Raw genomic sequence first — 18,886 nt, forward strand, 5'->3', positions numbered from 1 at the left:
CTTGTCTAGGCAGGCTCTTCAATTCTCTGCAGCTAATAAGCCCATCTCCCTCTGCCCCAGGCTTCTCTCCAGAACTTCCAGCCATTCCACGATGACCAGGCTTCTTATGCCCACCACTGCTGCCCCTGGCCACTGTTCTCTGAATAGGCTCCTGTCTGTTACCAGTGTTGGCATTCAGAGCCCCCAGAGTGGTCTCACAACAAAAGGGACTGAAGGACCGAACAGGGCTCTTCCTGGTTCTCCTCTTCCTGGTTCCCACAGCCGTCTTCAGTCATCACCACGCCCTGTGACTAATGTGTTCTCACCGACGGGTCAACGCTGTCAGTCATGTTTGTGCTCAGTGCTGTCTGCCCTCCTCTTCCTTCGCTACTGCCCCGGCTCTTGGCTTCCTGCTTTAAGTACAGAGCCTTGCTTCCATATCCTCTTTCTCTTCTTCTGTTGGGACAATCCCTCTGTTCATCTCTCCCTTCCTTAGCCTGCTTCCAACAGGCCTGCTGCCAAGACCGAGTGTCAGGTGTGCCTGGGAACGCATCTTACCAATATAGGTTGTGGTCAAAAGTGATCTCATATCTAAATTCTATCTGTATTCCTTCATTGAATGAGAAGCCAGGTCACAAATCTTACGAGGCTCCCTCACACCGACTCTGAAATCCCACCTACGAGGCAGTTATGGAGTGATTGGCTCCGTTTTTATAATTTCTGCATCTTGCTTCCCTTAAAGAATCTATTAAAGGTGCCCTGGCCCTTGTTCACCCTCAGTGAATGGGCCTCCACTCAGTGAATGGGCCTCCGCTCAGTGAATGGGTCTCTGCTCAGTGGATGGGCCTCTGCTCCCTCGCCTCCTGGCTCAGTTTCTCCCATGGCACTGCTCCCTCTCACTCACACAGTCTCACGCTTCCGTTCAGTCTCCCGTCCAGAGCACCCTCCCTGGCTTCCTGCCCCCATCTGCTCCAGCTTTAACCCCAAGCCCCACACCACTCTCCAGTCTCTGCCCTCCAGTGACCCCTGCTGCAGCCCCGCGTGCTAGCCCTGGGTCTGCTTGGGTCCTGGGGTTGGGAAAGGGGTCTCGTTTCCACCATCAAGCTGGAGAGCTGGATGCATGCTCGGCTTTCTCTTCCCTCTGAGCCTCTCCCGCCTTATAATGGGTCATTTGTGCCGCAGTACCTCGAGATCCAGAAACCATTCTAGGTGGCTTCTCAGTGCCCAGGTCACTGCCTGCTGCACAATTAGCCATTGCAGGAGAGACACAGATGTTGAACAACTGTGCAGCTGCCTTCCGCATGACTAGCAAGGGCGAGAGCTTGGGAGGCTTTTCAAGATGGTGTGCTGCTTGTACCATAAAAAGATAACGAAGACAATAACCCTTGGGGGCTAAGGACAGCACCACGGGAACGTGCTTGCCTTACAAGCACGAGGGCCTGAGTTGATGGCCCAGAACCTACAACTCAAAAGCCTGGCGTGGTGACACGCTGTGGGGGTAGTTGTCTGCTAGGGCAGCGCTCCGAGGGTGAAGCACAGACAACCACCCCTACCACACAGACTTGCAATCTTAGCACCAGGTTAGGCGGAGATTGGTGAGTGCATGGGGCTCGCTGGCTAGCCCGCCAGACCAGCCTAACTGACATGTTACAAGTCAGTAAGGGAACCTTTCCCCCCACAAGGAAGATGGACAACACCCAAGGACCAACAGCTGATGTCCTCTGGCTCCATGGGCATATGCACATACCTGCACACACATGCATATACATATACACCTATACTTACACACACACACACACAAATAATAATAATGTCTTAACTTCCCAAATTTGAATTAATTTCAAAGAACTGAAGAAATAATAACTCGTCTCCTGACCACACAATGTACTGAGATCACAGAAAAATTTATTATAGAAAAACCAGGACTGCCAAGCCCTTCGAAGAAGAGCTTCCAACCATGCAACAAGCATTCCCCCAGGAGAGCCCTACAGAGAAGCCATTCCAGACAGAATTACAGACTCAGCAAGCCAGGGAAGGGGACTCCAGAACTTGGAAACAAAGCCACATTCCCTTCCGTAACTGTTCATTGGCTGGTACCTTCCTCTTCCTGCACCCTCAGCACAGTTCAAGGAGTTTTCCTAGAACTGTAAATTAAACTTTTAATTAGGAGTCAAAGTTTGGCAGCATGCTCAGAATCAGAGATCGGAAGGGACTCGGGAGATCAGGGAGAGAGCGTTGGATTGCCACCAAAACCCAGGCCACTTCCAAGGCCGGGCCTCTCCACAACCCAAGACAACACCTCTCATTCCTCAGGCCCTGGCTCTGGGATGGAGCAGGGCTGCCCTACAGGTGCCCGGTGTTTGGGCAATTCTCAGCAGAGCTCTAGAGGGGGGGCTGTCTCCAAACACAGGGGTGTGCTGGAAGGGGGGCACAGACACAGAGTTTGATTTTCCACCCCATCCCACCCCCACCCACTGCTGAAAACAGCCATTCCTTGAACAAGGGCTTAAGTTCCCATGCCCGCTGAAACATCCCTACCTGGGGCTGTAAACCCAGGGAATCAGAACAACAAACCTACCCTTGCTATCAGGGTGAGTGAGCATGAGGCTACAGAGGAAGGAGCCCCGGTGGCCCTGGGCTCAGATGTGCCCCTCACTAAACAAGCTCGCCTTGCAATAGGCTTCTGGGAGGGAAGGTTTTCAGAAGGTCATGGAGGAGATGGGGTATTATTTACTGAGCTACCCAGTTTTAGAAAAGGGGACCTGGGACTGAGGCCCCTAGTGACGTTGTTCCCCAAGCTCTTTTTCTTCCTTGCTGGACAAGGGCCCTGGGGATCAGGACCATGGAGGGACCAGCGGAGGGGCGCCCGAGTGAGCATGTGTCTTGGACGAAATGAAGAGGCTGTAACTCTGACTTGCTTCCCCACCCAGAGTCGAAGTGACCTGGAAGCTTGCTGAGACCCATTGGGAAAAGGTAGGTGAGAGAGCCCGGGAGGTTTTGGCGAAAAGGCTGCCGGAGAGGTACTGCAGCCGCGTGGCCGCTACTCCACCACGCGCCTGCGCGAGCTGTGGGTGGAGGTCTGCACGATCTGAGTGCGGGAGGAGCCGCCGCTCCGGCCGCCACCGCCGCCACCGCTGCCGCTGCTGTATTTGCTGCTGCTTCTGCTGCTGGAGCCGTAGCTCCCGCCGCCGCCGCCGCCGCCGCTCCCGCGGGAGCCCGCTCCTCCTCCGTAACTGCCACTGCCGCCCCCGCGGGAGCCGCCGTATCCGCCGCCGCCGTAACCTCCGGAGCTGCCGCCTCCGCCTACAGTCACCTGGCTGCTGTGCACAGCTGCACCAGGGAAGGACAGACGCACAATGGTCAGAAGGACTCGACAGGGGGACCCAGCTACACCTGCCTTGAACGCCTGCAGCCCGTGATCAGTGGTGACCTCCACTTTGCAAAACAGAGGCATTGGAAGTCAACTGAGCGTTTCAAAAGGCTGCAGGCATTCATTTAAGTGTGCCACCCCTGTTTAGAGTCAGGTCCTCTGTGCTCTCCTAATGATCTCTAGCCAGTGTTGTCAAGTATCACAGGCAAGAAGAGCAGGCCTTGCTCACTACGGTGTTCCTTGTATGAGACTAGAAAACGAAGGCAACCCGGCCCAGCCCAACCAGCCTCCGTCCCTGGATGCTGCTACTTACAGATGCTCACTTGACTCTGCAACTCCCCTGACATCCTGTGAAACCAAAACACAACCATCAGCCATAGGAGCAGGGACGCTGGTGTAAGGGTAGAGTTGCCCTCTCCCCGAGCACTTCCATGAAGCCTCATAGCATTTGTGGGTCACACCTAGCCGCACCTAGCTTAGGCCGGGGTACAGGAGCATGGTGCTTGGGAAAAAGCGGGTGGTAGCAATGGCTTCTCCCCTACCCTTCTAACCTAACCATCCTGGCTTGAGCGTTTCTGCTCGCTGTGGGCCACCAGTCGTTCTGGGAACACCCGGCAAAAGCCTTTCTCCAGCCTCATTGCCTCATGGGTACCTCCACATCTTTGGCCCACGGAACGTGGCTGCTGGGCCCCTACCTGCTCTCCTCGCCCTCCAGCAGCTGGCGGTAGGTGGCGATCTCCACGTCCAAGGACAGCTTGGCCCCCAGCATTGCCTGGTAGTCTCTCAGCAGCCTGGCCAGCTCCTCTTTAGACTGCTGCAGGGCGTCGTCCATGTCTTGCAACTTCTGCTTTGCATCCTGGAGCGCCCTTTCTCCTCTCTCCTCCGCGTCGGCAATGGACCCATGCATCTGCTCGATCTATCCCAGAGACAAGTGGAGGACCACAGAGGTCTTGAGATTCCGGAATCTGACCCGAGCAATGGACCCATGCATCTGCTCGATCTATCCCAGAGACAAGTGGAGGACCACAGAGGTCTTGAGCTTCCGGAATCTGACCCGAGCCTTATGGGAGTTGGCATGTCTGGTGAGCCCACCGTGGGCACCCATCACACCTGCTTCTTGACGGCGGCGATCTCTGCCTGCAGCCTCTGGATGCTGCGGTTGAGCTCGGCGATCTCCATCCTGCTGTTCTTCAGGTCATCTCCGTGTTTCCCGGCTGTCACCTGCAGCTCCTGGTACTGTGGGTCAGAGGCAGCACCATGGTCAGCACCTGTGGCTCACTGGGGTGACCCAGACAAAAGCTCTGGGCTGCTGTCTCTTGGAGTAAGGCCACTTAGAGTTGTGATCCAACGTACACCCATCCCTCAGCTGAGGGTCAAAAAGACATGTGTAGACACAGTATGTACACACACACACACACACACACACACACACACACACACACAGTCTCCCTCCTCCCTCATTTCCACCAGTCTCTGGGCAGGCTCAGATCCCACCCAGACAAATCTTTCTCAATGCCTTTTGCCACCTTTCTTCACACCATCCTCACTCACACCGGCACCCCTCACTCTCTCCCACCCACCGTATTTCTTGTCCCTTTTCCAGAGTGGTTCTCCTAGCAGGAAGGTGCTCCTGGCCTCAGAAGCCCCCAGACCACTCACGTTCACTGTTTTCATCAACCAGACTACACACATGGCATCCTCAGAAGAGCTGAAGAAAATGTGCCTTCTGACAAAGCTCCCCTTCCCCAGTCCCGTGACAAAACCCACTGCATCCCAGAACATCCGTTTTCAGACTGTGAGACAGAGGCCAGTGACCTTGGAGTTGGCTCCAAAATTCACAAAGCAGATCACCACATCCTGCCTAATCAGAATTCAGTGCCTGGGCTGCCAGCCTTTGTTCCTTCAACTGGAGTCTTAACCGTTCAGAAACATGAATTCGTACCTAAGAGGTATCAGGAAATATGCCCAATGGCGTAGTGACAAATGGTCACCCAGTAAGTTTCCACACTGCTCAGAAAGTGGTAGACTATTTGGAGTCACAGAACATCGTTTCTCAGTGATATATAAAGAAATGAGAAAATAAAAAAGGTAGTTTCGTGGAAAATAAAAATAACAAATGTGGTGGTTAAAGAACACGTTTGTAGTTTGCACGCCTGAGTTTAGTTCGGGTTTAATGGCAGTTGCTGGTTACGAGGCTTGGGAAAATTAGGCAGTCTGGCACCTATGAGTTCTCCATAAGTATTAACTAAAAGAAATAGCAAAAACAGGCAGGGACTCACCACACACAGTCAGAGTGGTGAGAAGAGGAGGAGGATGTTTAGCTAAATTTTCTGAAGTCTTTATCATTGGCATGTTCTTCTTTCAAGTCAGGAGGCAATACCAGTTTGCGGGGTGTCTGTTTATTTGGGAGCGCGAACTCGGAGCCCGATCTCACCTTGCTCTGGTACAGCGCCTCCGCCTCGTCCTTGCTCTTCTGAGTAATTAATTCATATTGGACACGCACAGCATCGATGATGCTGTCCAGGTCCAGGGAACGGTTATTGTCCATCGATAGGATGACATTGGTGTCACTGATGTTGGTCTGCATCTGGGACAGCTCCTGTGAGACATGGAGCACAGTTCATTCCTTCCACCCACCTCCTAGAGTCTCAGTCTCCTCCCTGCTTCTCCCTCAAGGCTGTCTGGGGAAGCCAGAATCTGAGCCAGAAGGGCCTCTTGGGGGAAAGCTCTCTGAATTGTTATATGCAATGGAATGTAAACGGAGGGTCTTAAATATCTCGACCAAAAGTGATGGGGCCCAGGCATCTTGGCAGGAGGAAGGCACCCCTGACTTCCTTCTCCATCATGCCCCTCTTGTACTTGCTGTCCCAGCCTTGCTCTGGCTTCACCACCTTTTTGATACAGCTCTTTGAAGGACACAGTTGCTCCTTGTAGCCATAAGAGCTCTCAGCGACAGCAGAAAGGACTCCAATTTGGAGTCACCTGGCTAGCTGCTTGACCAAGCAAATAATTGAATCTCTTAGTTCATAGTTCTTCTGCTGAACGGACATGCCCATAAGGTGAGTAGGGCTTCTAATACAGCACTCAGCTGGGAGCACAAACCCCCAAGTTGGACACAAGTGACAGGTGGACCTGGGGCACAAACTGTCCTGCTTCCCTTCCATTTGTCTTTTCCACAAAATCCCTTCTATTGTTTTCTACAGGGTTCTCCCAGAGCCTGATGGACTTCCCACAGAGCATGAGGACCTGGTTGTTACCCTCGTGTCCCAGGTGGCCTGAGAGAATACAGCAGGAAAGTACTTCCCCCTCACCTACTCAAGATCCCCACCGCTCCACCCACATCTCCACTGCCCCCAACAGAGCCCTTGAAGTTGAGGGAATGACTGCCCCAGTGTGAAGAGTCGGGAGACTGGTGTGATGAGCCTTCTCCAGGTCATACTATTATGGGATGTGGGGAAAGAGAAGGGCTTCTCCTCAGGACTGAACTCACCGTATCAAATAGATATTTCAGGAAGTTGACCTCCCCATACAGTGTGTCTACTTTGGACTGCAGGTCTGATTTCCCCATGAAAGCAGCATCCACATCCTGAGCGGCAAAAAAAAAAAAAAAAAAAAAAAAAAAAAAAAAAAAAAGTTTGACTTCATCACCCAGGCATTGCCTGACATCCAGCTTCATGGCTGGCCCCAGGCCAGTGGCAAATGCTCTCTGGGTTTAGTTCCTGGCTAACAATGTCATCACTTCACTCAAATCAGGGACCTAGAAACTGACACTCCTAACCAGAAAGAGGCACAGCAGCCTCCACATGTGAGTCAGCCACATCAGCCCCCAGGTCCCTCCCCAGATCTCAAGGCAGTGTCCGTCTGACTTCCTTTCTGTCCAAGTGCCCTGCAATCGGGAAGAGCCTACATCATGCTGGCCCAAGGGTTCACCTGCCCATAGCACAGAGAGTCCCTCAGAGGTTTGTCCTACCAGTCCTTGGCTCCTTGATGACCCCTCTTTCCCGTACCTTCTTCATAACAACGAAGTCATTCTCGGCGTTGGTCCGCTTGTTGATTTCATCCTCATACCTGTGATGGAGGCAGGAAGCAGGCTGCAAGGGCTAACCTGGGCTCCCTGAGGTTCAGCCTCCCCGCAGAGAGCCTAGACTTCCCCAAGCCCCCACTGTCCTGAGCCCACAGCCCTGCTCTCAGCACTGCTGACCCCTGTGTGTTCTGGCCTCACTGATAAATGGCTTGGGGGAGCTCCCAATCCTCCGAACCAACAATAAGGACAAGGACCCGACATGAAGAACTCAGAGACACACAGAATGTCCCTATTTGTTCTGATGTTACAACTTTATAAATGTTTACCACAAACTTTCCCATGAATTCCATAAAGTTAACAACCATTTGACTAAATCTCTTAAGAGAAAAATATTTCGTCTATAGTTCTGTCCCCACCTATGACCTCCAGTGTGAGTTTTATTTTTCCCTGTAGACTCATACACGTGACCCTCCCATGACCCAACAGAGTAAGCATTTCAAGGTGATGTTAAGAGAAGCATCTGTACCCCTTGAGGTGGGAGACTATAGGAGACGCCCCTTAGGCACTCACAGTTGTTCATGAACAGCTCTTTTGAAACTCAACTCCTGCCATCCCTACCATCATTGCCAATAATTGCTGGTTCTTAGTAAGCACCAATACTAAAAAACTGTTAAGTATCATTTCAACCAGTGCTTCTCAGTGTGGTCCCCAATCCGCTAGAATTATCATCACTTGGAAGTATGTTCAACACACATATGCTCTGGCTGCATCCCGACTCCCTGGATCAGAACCACTTGGGGGGGATGCAGAGTCTGGTACAACGTGGTGCATGCTTAAGTTTAAGAACCACAGATCTGCTCCTCACAGTACTCAGCAAGGAGGGGACACTCTAGACAGAGAGATGAGCTTGTAGGCGGGGCTTGCCCTTTTCTGGCTCAATGTAATTGACAGCTGCCTGTCACTGCTATCCTGCAGGACTGTCACATGTAAAATGTCACCCCCGGCAGTTATACAATGCAGAGCCCACGTGACTGCCCCTGGTCCCACTGCAGCAGCAGGACCCTGCCATGCTTCTCCTTGACGCCTCCCCCGCCTGGACCCTTACTTGCTCTTGTAGTCCTCCACGACATCCTGCATGCTCCGGATCTCCAAGTTTTGGCGCGACCGCTCGGAGTTCAGAAAGTCCACCTGCCTCTGCAGCTGACTGATGTAACTCTCAAAGAGAGGCTCCAGGCTGCTGGTCCGAGTCGAGGTGTTCACCTGCTGCAGCAGCTCCCATTTTGTCTGTAGCACCTGGTTCTGCTGCTCCAGGAAGCGCACCTAAAGAGCAAGGTCCCCAGTATACCCCAGGCCGTGGAGTCAGAACAGCTTTCCCCATGGGAAGAGCAATCAGCGGCCTTACAGCACACTCAAGCCTCAGAAATTCAAGACAGGCCTTCAGGCCATCAGAGAGGTAATGCGGTTTCTCAGGTCACCTCCAGCCAGTTTCATCCAGGTACACACCCTTACATAACAGAGCTCTCACCCCACACTCAATTCATCCAGGCCAAAATTAGCAATTGCCATTTCCTTTGCCTTTATGATTGGAGCATGGAGGCACATGGCTGAGGACGAGAAGGCGGAAGGAACATCGAGTCTTGGAACATCCTGGGCAAGCTTTGGTGGGTGCCCCCGGCATCCACTACCATGTGTGCTGCCTGAAACTAGGGTTTTCAAGACAACTACCTCATTGAAATGCTATTACAGCCCAGTCAGGATTTTCACAATGAGTGCTTCCCCTCTTTTAAATCCCGCAATGCATTCAAATGTCCCAAGTAAGAACTTTGGGCTGACAGCTATTTGGGGAAATGCCGAGACTACTAGTTCCTTGTAAGTCCAGGAAATAGAGGGTGGACATGGCCCTGCTTTTTCATCGCTTCTTCCCCTCAAACTGTGGGAACAAAGACTGGACACAGAGTGGGGGCTGGCTGCATAGATAAGTGCGTGGATTGACCTTCACATCACAAAACCAACTTTCACTGTCCTCTGCCAGTTGCCCGTGGGTGGAGCTTCCTCTCCCATAGTGATAGAGGTGGCTGTGCCAACTGTGTGCTTCCCTTGGGGACTATGCGTGTGGGTGCGTGCGCATGCGCGCGCGCGCGCGCGCGCGCACACACACACACACACACACACACACATTCTCACATATTCATATACATATATAAATGTTCACCATATGCTTATATATACATATTTACATGCACAAGTATCCACATTCACATTCACACACACAGGCATATTCACATATACTCACATTCACACACACATACTCACTTGTACACACAAACGTATTCCTACATAAATATATTTATAAACACATCCATTCACACATATACATAGAGAGAGAGAGAGAGAGATCTCCAAGTCCAGCTCCCTCCTCCAGGAGCTGTGCAAAGGAGGGGGAATCAGAACAGCACTTTGCAGACACTACCCTATGATGACGGACTATAAGCCACTCAGGGTTGCCAGGCCCTTGAGACTCCACCTGTCTAAGGAACCAGCCCTTGCCAAGTCCCTTTGAATTCTGACTCTAATCAGAAGAATGTGTGCAGGGAACATCGTCTCTCAGGCTTATCTCGGCTGGCTGTATCATAGCAAGGGATTGGGCAATCAGTTCTCAGAGCAGACCTGTCAGCACAGCTTGTAACACCCCCACGAGGAATTCCTGCCACTATCTATTTTTGTTCTGTGGTGACACTCCCAGGGAGTGGAAAAATCGGTTCTGCACTCCACTACAGCCTTGTGTTTGGTGACAGGGGCATGGTGGGCATGGGCCTTCTCAGGTTGTGGCTTTTATTCCAAATGAGACAAGGTGCCGGGGGAGGATTTATGGTGGAGAGGGTGCTGTCCTTTCGAGGCACGGCTCTGCTGTGCTGTTGAGAACAGGTCAAGCTGTACTAATGGGAAACCAGGCGGAGAAACTACAGTGACAAAAGCTTGCTTTCTTCCAGATTGGAGGCCAGCTGGCTGATGCTCATCACGGCCTGCTCCAAAGGGGGAACAGGAAGTCACTATCTCCTGTACCTTGCTACCCGGCTGTAAAACTAAATGGGCCTCTGTTGATGGCAGGAGCCTCGATCCAGTGAAAACCCGGGATTAATTTCCAGAAGTCTGTGGTACTTTGTTGACGTCAGTTTTCCCTGCTCCTCCCTTGGCCAACCTTGACCTCCTGGTAGCATCTCCTTCACTATTAAGTCCCTGCTCCAGGCAAACCTTTGGGTTTCTCTTCCAGAGCGATCAGAAGTAGCCACAAGCACCTGGTTCTTTTGAACTCGCTGGGGCTGCCCATGACCTGCCCTCTATGTCCTCTGCCTGCTCACACCGCTCCATCTCCAACACTCGCCCTGACATCAAGCAGTGCCATTGTGCCTCCCTCTGCAAGTGCCAAAAGGAAGGTTTTCACTGTCTGCCAACCTCTCCTCAGGGAGCTCAGCATGAGGCAGACCTAATCAGTGAGTTAGGGTAAAGGGCTCCGTGGTGGCCCTCTGCTGGCCCCAGGTGAAGTAAAAAGGACAACTCAGACAGAATGCCTTATTACGCATTACTGACCTTCGTTTCTGCAGAGACCTGCCACCAGCACACCCACTTGCAGCCCACAGCAGCTTCCCTGCTGCTGCTGCTGCTGTTGCTGCCTGTCCCTCTACCCTGTCACCACCACGCTCCCTTCTGGCACTTTCCCAGAAATTTTGACATTTGACATTCCCTGAGGGGGTCACACTTTTCGTGCCTCCTTGCTGCATGGACATTCTCTCTGCCTAGGAGCTGTTTGGCTCTTCTTCCACCTTCAAGACCCAGATAAGCCCCAGGGTCTCTCAGGGAAGCACTCCCAGGATCCAGCAGACACAGCTCACGGGACCTTCAGGCTACCATGACCCAAAGAGTACCCCCATAGTACCACATCTCCTGTAAACTGTCACAATTCCCTGCCATTTAGTTTTGGGGTTCCCTGTAGCTTCTGTGTATGGTGGCATACAGTAGACCTAATAAAGTATTGTGAATTGAATGGGAATGGGGCAAATGGGCAGGTAGATTGATAGGTGGGCAAATGGGTGGTTTGTCATGCATTTGAGGGTACAGCAGGGGATGGGTGTGGGCATAAGTTGGTTATATGAGTATATGAGTGTGGGCAGAAGGATGGGTAGATAATATTTATTATGCATGACAGATGGGTGGGTGGGTAGATGGATATATAAATAGATGGATACAGATGGATGAATGAATGAATGGATGGTGGATGGATGGATGGATGGGTGGGTGGATAGATGGATGGGTGCATAGATGGATGGGCATGTGTGTGGAATGGATGGATAGATGAGGATGAGTGGATGGGTGGATATATTGGAAGGATGCATAGATGCATGGGTGTAGATAAGTAGATAGATATATAGAGGTGAATGAATGGATGGATAGATAGGTGGGTGGATGGAGATGGATGGATGTGAATAGATGGATGGGTAATAGATGGATGTGTGAGCCTGAGAGGATAAGTGGATGGATAGATGTGTGTGGATGAGTAGATAAATGGATGACAAATGTGGGTGAATGAATGTGTGTGGATAAATGGATAAGTGGATGGATGGATGGAAGGAAGGATGGATGGATGGATGGAAGGAAAGAAGGAAGGAAGGAAGGAAGGAAGGAAGGAAGGAAGGAAGGAAGGAAGGAAGGAAGGAAGGAAGGAAGGAAGGATGGATGTGGTTGAATTGGTGGGTGGATGAATAGACACATGTGTGTGGATGGTGAGTAGAAGGATGGATGTTGGGTGTGAGCGGTTAAATGGGTGAATGGGTGACACAGATGAATGGAACATGGGTAATGATGCCTGAGAGTGAGGTTATTGTCATGTGTATCCATTGGGTATTGTCACACCCCTTATCTGCTTTCCTACTAAAAGGGAAAGATTTTTTAAAATGCATCCCTGAGAGGCCTACATTAAATACGATCCATGTGAAAGCCCAGATCAAGTGCTTCCTTTGGGTCCCAGAACACACAGAAGAGGAGGTGACCGTCATCGTCAAACGAGACAGCACAGTAGTCGCAGGACTATGGCGGAGTGTACCAAGGACTCTGTCTGTCCCCGGGGTACTCACCTTGTCGATGAAGGAGGCGAACTTGTTGTTGAGGGTCTTGATCTGCTCCCGCTCCTGGGTCTTGACCCTCTGAATTTCAGGGTCCACCTCCAGGTGTAGGGGCTCCAGGAGGCTCTGGTTAATAGTTACCTCATGGATACCCCCGGGAGGATAAGCAGGACCGAAGCCCCCAAACCCAAAATTGCTAGCGCCAAATCCGGAACCCCCAAAGCCGCCTCCATATCTGCCACCACCGTAGCCACCACCCCCAAAGCCGCCACCCCCAAAGCTTCTTCCTCCTCCAAATCCTCCTGCTCCTCCACCTGGGCAGAAACCACTGGCGCTTCTCCCCACTAGGCTTCCAAAGATGCTTTTACTACCGCCCAGATTGTAGAGACTCCTGGAGCTAAACCCCCCTCCATAACCACCGCCACCACACCTCCCCCGTGCCAGACACACAGACCCCACAGCCTGTCTCCCACCGCCAAAGCCTGAGGAGGACCTGCTGCTGTAGGCCCTCCTGCTCCTGGAGCTGAATGCAGACTGAGAACTAAACCGGTGGTTCATGGTTGCTAGGGCAACCACAGGACACAAGGGCCCAGCAGGAAGGAGGCAGAGAGCAGGAGAGAAGGAGCTGTGACTCCCTTGGAAAGGATCTGGCTCAGTCCCTATATATACACACACACCTGTTGGGCTGGACGCCTGGGAGGGAAATATTTGCAAGTAACATCTGCCTAAAAACCTCACACCTATGTGTTGCTGAAATTACATTGCCAACAAACTCCCCCAACTTGATCATTTATCATTCATCTCTTACTACCGAGAGATGGAGGGGGAGCAATCTCTCAGGATCTCCGTGTTGGAAACTCCGGTAGAGTTTCTCCTCGAATCTCAAACTGATCTTTTCCTAAGAAACGCGGTTGAGTTGTTTGCTTTGGGGTGTGCCTGAGAGATGAGGGGTAAAACTATGGAGTGTCTAGTGACCTTGGGACCACAGCTGGGATGAGACACTCACTGTAACAGGGCTGTCCCTGTGCACAAAACTGGTTTTGTTTTGCATCTTTTTTGTGTGACAACAAAGTGTTTTGTGAGCATCTACCTGTATTAATGTCTCCTAGACTCAAAGGTAAACTATCTTAAACTATATTCTCCTGTTCTAGCATATCTAAACTGACACTGATAATATTTTTGTAAAAAAAAAAAAAAAAAAAAAAGTATTTATCCTTTAAGAAATATGTAAAGACCACAGTTTTTTTAAAGCCTTAATTTGGATTTAGTATTATTATTATTTTTTAAATTTGGTCAGCATAAAATTTCTCTCCTAGTAAAAAAAAAAGCAATAATCGCCGGGCGGTGGTGGCGCACGCCTTTAATCCCAGCACTCGGGAGGCAGAGGCAGGCTGATCTCTGTGAGTTCGAGGCCAGCCTGGGCTACCAAGTGAGATCCAGGAAAGGCACAAAGCTACACAAGAGAAACCCTGTCTTGGAAAACCAAAAAAAAAAAAAAAAGCAATAATAATAATAATAATAATAATAATAATAATAGTAATAGTAAGTCCCTAAATGATTACTCTCAAATTCTGTACTTATTAGAGAATAGCAGCGAAAGAATCAGGGCCCATGTGCATTCTTCGAGGACTCTCCCCAGTGGGAGGCCTAGCGTGAAGTTCATGGGAGTGTGTTCCTGTCATCCAACAAAGTGTGTTTTGCTTCTGGACACAAATAGCTGGTGGATTACATCCAAAATGCACTAATAAATGTTTTTAAAATGAAGAGAAAAATAAATGTCCAGCATCAGAAAAAAAAAAAAAAGATAGTTAATGATTCTCCACATGGACACAATTTTTAAAACCTGAAGGAAGTGTAACAGGACTAGAAAAGGTCATGATGTAATGAACATTACAGGGGGCCTGGGATGCTCAAAAGTCACACGGAATGTGAATCACTCTCTTGCAGATTGTGGGGCACTTTCTCCTAGGATTTTAAATACCTTTTTTCTGTGTGTTCATGCAATAAATCTTTTTTTTTTTTTTCAATAGCTGGTACTGACTCCCAAGTGCCTCACATTTGAGGTAGAAATCCCAACCGAGATAGGAAAGATTGAGTGGCCTGAAAAAGCAAGAGATGGGGGCTGGGAGCAGCTTTGGAGAAAAACATCCTGCAGCTGGGAGTGTCCTGAGGGCTGTTGCCAGAGGCCATGCCTTATCACTCTCCACGGTGTTCTGAGCGTGGGAACTGATTAATGGGTCATCTCCAGGGATCACCGTGGAGGGAAAAGAGAGTGAGCCTGAGATGTGGAGACAGAAGCTCAGATCTCAGCTCCAGGCCCGGCTTCCACCTGGCCATTATCATCTCAGACAAGCCACTTGCTGCAGAGCCTTGGAAGCGACCGTCTTTCCAGACTCCACAAATGGAAGCCTAGCAGAGTACACTACAGCATCCAGAAGTGCACGCAGCAGCTGCTCTCTCCCTCCCATGGCCCCATCCTGGTGAGCAACAACCATCCCGAGTCATCTATGATTTCCAACTTTAGCAGGGACAGTGCTCTACAGGTCACAGCAGATGGCCTCCCTAGTCCTTTTTATCTGCACAGCCCTTATTCCCAACCTTAACCTCTAGGGACTTTAGATAGGACAATGAAGCCAAGTCCCCCGCCCCTTGCTCAAAGATAAGGAGAGAGTAATAAGGTCAGAGAAAGAGTTGAAAGTGAAACTCTAGAGAGGAAGAGGTCGGTGGAGAAGAGGGGAGTGTTACGGTGGAACGACATGTGTGGCAACAGTGATTGATGAAGGGATCCTTGAGATGGGCATCTTTAAACTTGGCTTCGAAGCGTAACTTGGCCCCTTCCCAACCCCTTGGTTTGACACCTGCCTCCTCGAGTCTGGATTTCAGACCTCTGAAACAGAGTAACATCAGCAGCGCAGGAGGAGCTGCGCTCAAAAGAAAGAGGAGCTATCAGCTGGTCGTACCTTCCTGACACCTTCAGGAAGCTTTCCCTAAGACTAAAGACCGTGGGAGGTCCTCTCAGCCTCTGCACTGCTTGTCTGTATTGTCCATCTCTCTTCACTCCCATCTTCACGCCCAACTAAATAAATAGGAAGCTCCTTAATGTTAGGACCAAACGTGGCCCACGAGCCCCTCCCTAAAAAGTGCCCGTCAGATTGCCCGCAGAGGCTAGTGGTAGAGTCCTGCAACTCTGAGGGAAAGTAACACTGGCACACAGATTTTTGGCTCTTCCAAAGAGGGAAGAGCCTGGACCCCACATCGAGCCAGCCTCGCCATGTCCTGGCCCTGTGGCTGTCCTGGTTACTGATGGCTGATCCCTGCTCCCCATCACTCTCTGCCCGCCATCAGCAAGTGCTCTCCTTAAAAATCAAGTGGAAAGTCAGCTTGTCCCCACCTGGCTCCCAAATACTGAAACCCAAGGCTGCCAAGAGGGTGAGGCCCAAACAGCTATCAGCCACCAGAATCACAATCTCAGCAGCAGCTGGGGGCAGGGTTCGAGAGAAGTTGCTGGTGTAACCGGCAGAAGCATCCCCATGGATACGCGCTCCCCATCTCATCCAGCATCTCCCAGGGGCTGGAGGTGGGTATGGCAGGGCCATGGCAGAGAAAGGCCTGAGGAAGACTCTCACTCACCAGCCCCCACCCAGAGCCCCCACCCCAAGCACTGGGGCTATGGTGCAGGTCCATATGCCGCTTGGGCGAGCTAACCTTGGCTATGGTGCAGGCACTCACTGGGCTTGTGCTAGCCTTGTGATTGGAGCTTTGGGACCTGTAATCCACAGAGGAGACACCGTGGGGTGGAATCCATGGGGAGAAAGCCGCTGCTGGACAGCAGAAGCTCCAGCCATGGTTTCCCACCCAGCAGGAGCCACTTCTCCCAGTTCAAGTGTCAGGACTGAACTTGCAATAGAGGTCACCAGCCTGTCGGTGTCATTTCTCAGGAGGAAGTGGGTACAGGGAGAGGGACGTGGTCCACGTTACAGAGGAGGTTGGTGGTGCAGCTGACGTTGCAGCTTCTCCCTCCCAACTCAAAAAGAAAAGAGAGGCCAACAAGGAAGTCCCAGGCATCCTCTGTTCCTGCAGCCTGGGAGACAGGTGGACTGGGGGCTGTCCTGCCAGTCTGGCAGGCCATGTGACCAGGAGGAGGAAGGTGGTATCTAGCACACAGGCACATCATTGGGGAATTCTGATTTCTGGGTTAGGGTGGCTGTTAGGCCATCACCTAATGCCACAAAGCACCCAGGGACTCACCTTTGATACCCTCTTTGACTAGAATCCCAGGAAATGAAGGATAAAGCAATGTCCTTCTACCTTGTCAAACCTATCATACGCTCTTGGCCCTCGAAGCCCCCACGAGGCCTCAGCACATCCCTGCAGAGTCCCATGGGGAAGGTCCAGAGACAATGTTGGTTCCAGACATACTGAGGCTCTTCCATTCAAAGTATTGGAGGTCTGACTTTTTAAACACCCTCACCAAAGCTGGCACTGTCTCTTGTCCCTAAGGCAAAGAGAACAGCTGGGCATGTGTGGGCCTAAAGGAAAATAAGGTTGTAGGCTGGACCAAAGCTGAATTCCAAAAGAAACAGTGAGGTCCTAGCTATGAATCACTGTTGTTTGGGCAGAGGACATTTTCATACATTGAATCAAGAAGCAGTCAGGACAAATTCAGTTATAGGGATAGTTGGTAATTGGGTAGGGACCAGAATCCCAAATCCTTGGGGCAGGGGATATGGAATATTTAGTAAATTCCAGGCTCATGTGTCCCTTGCCCATGTTAAAGAGACTACAGCAGTACACAAACATAAGGCATTATCTATTATTCTTTCCTCCATTTAAAGAATAAGCAGGTTCCTGGAACAGTGGTCATCAACAGTTGGAGCCTTTATTAGGCCCTTACAATACAAGAAGCTACACAGGTAACATTTGAGCCCCAGAGCGGGATCTTTGCGGCAAAAGGTTCATGTGCCTGCAGAGGCCAGAGGTGAGTGTCAGATGTCTTCCTCCACCACGCTCCATCTTATATTTTGAGACAGAGTCTCTCACTGAACCTGGAGGTTGCCACTTGTACTGCATTCAGCCAGATTTTCCTTGGATCTGCTCGTCTTGGTCCCTCGAGCACTGGAGTTACAGTCTCCACATGTCCATCACCAGGGTTACAGACTCACCCCACCAATTTCTGATTTATATCTGGATGCTGGGGATTTGAACACAGGTCCTGGGGGGTTTGTACAGACGTTTTAATCATTAAGCCATCTCCAGCCCCCTCTTTTCTTTTCTTTCTTTCTTTCTTTTTTTTTTTTTTTTTTTTTTTTTTTTTTTTTTTTTTTTTTTTTAGTGGACAAAGTTTTGGATAACCCAGGCTGGCCTCAGACTCTCTGTGTAACTAAGGATGACCTTGAATTTCTGATGCCCCTGCCTCTACCTCCCTAGTGCTGTGATTATAGTCCTGCATTGCTGTTCCTGGCGTATGAAGTGCTGGAGATGGAATTGAAGGCTTCAGAAATGCTAAGAAAGTTTAACTGAGCCACATCCCAAGCCACACAACCACGTTTTACTGAGGCCTTTCAGGTGTGGGCTGAGGGGTGATCAAGTAGCCAGCTACAAAGCTTGTAGCCCCGCCCCTAGATCTCACCTGGGCAGACCGACTCCAAAGCCCGAGACCCTGCCACTGTTCCTTCTGCTTCATGGGGTAAGGTTTTAGAGCTCAGCTGCTGGAATCTGAGTCTTGACTGCACCTCATATGAATTATCAGACCCTCTGCATGTTCACTAATCTCTCCACACTTCAGTTTCCTCATTTTTAAAGCGCAGGAACTCCCTACCTCACAGGACTGGGAAAGTCGGAGCAGTTAATTCATGAGATGCTCTCAGCACAGAGCCAGGCAAAAGATCTTCACTTTAACAGTTACTATACAAGGCAACCCTCTATCAACTACACTGGGTTTTCTATCCAACTTCTCGTAACAATTTACAACATCATCATTTCCAAACGACATCAGCTGCAGTATACCGTAAACCAAGTAAAAGACTTCAGAATGCTTTGCTCTGATTCCCTAGCTCCTGAAACAAGTGAGGGCTGCATGTGCACAACTCTAATCCTAGCAGTGAAGAGCAACCCAGGAAGATTACAAGTCCCAGGCCAGCCTGGGCTACATGATGAGACCTTGCCTCTCGGTAGGGGGACAGAGGCAATATTCTGAACAAGACAAAACACCCTGTCCTTACACTAAAGATCCCAGCCCTGAGCTGCATTCACCACCTAAGATGGGATGTGGCCAGGGGTGGCCTTGCTTTCTTCTTCTTCTTTTTTAGAGTACTTGTTCCCTTCATAGGGTAAAGATTCTGCCCTTACACCACCAGCTCCCCACGTCTCCCACTCACAGCGGCCCTTACACCACCA

The 18,886-nt window shown here is 50.7% G+C and overlaps 1 protein-coding gene across 1 annotated transcript; it reads right to left on the reverse strand.

Moving 5' to 3' along the window:
• Positions 1-1,864: 1,864 nt before the first annotated feature.
• On the reverse strand, positions 1,865-13,133 carry LOC102919911 (keratin, type II cytoskeletal 1b). The gene is made up of 9 exons (XM_006981871.4): positions 12,503-13,133; positions 8,479-8,693; positions 7,357-7,417; positions 6,840-6,935; positions 5,784-5,948; positions 4,460-4,585; positions 4,045-4,265; positions 3,663-3,697; positions 1,865-3,309 (listed from the first exon to the last, which is right to left on the reverse strand). The coding sequence occupies exons 1-9, from the start codon at positions 13,046-13,048 to the stop codon at positions 3,020-3,022; spliced, it is 1,755 nt and encodes a 584-aa protein (XP_006981933.1). The 5' UTR covers positions 13,049-13,133; the 3' UTR covers positions 1,865-3,019.
• Positions 13,134-18,886: the final 5,753 nt, after the last annotated feature.

This window comes from Peromyscus maniculatus, chromosome 20, assembly GCF_049852395.1.
Source record: "Peromyscus maniculatus bairdii isolate BWxNUB_F1_BW_parent chromosome 20, HU_Pman_BW_mat_3.1, whole genome shotgun sequence".
In the NCBI taxonomy this organism is placed as follows: domain Eukaryota; kingdom Metazoa; phylum Chordata; class Mammalia; order Rodentia; family Cricetidae; genus Peromyscus; species Peromyscus maniculatus.

Bases quoted from the DNA above. Each gene is read 5' to 3' on its own strand.
- LOC102919911 (XM_006981871.4), bottom strand. From the start codon at position 13,048: ATGAACCACCGGTTTAGTTCTCAGTCTGCATTCAGCTCCAGGAGCAGG. The intron at 4,266-4,459 runs GTGTGATGGGTG...TCTCTGGGATAG, and splicing joins TCGCCGCCGTCAAGAAGCAG to ATCGAGCAGATGCATGGGTC. The intron at 3,310-3,662 runs GTAAGTAGCAGC...TCCCTGGTGCAG, and splicing joins GCAGAGTCAAGTGAGCATCT to CTGTGCACAGCAGCCAGGTG.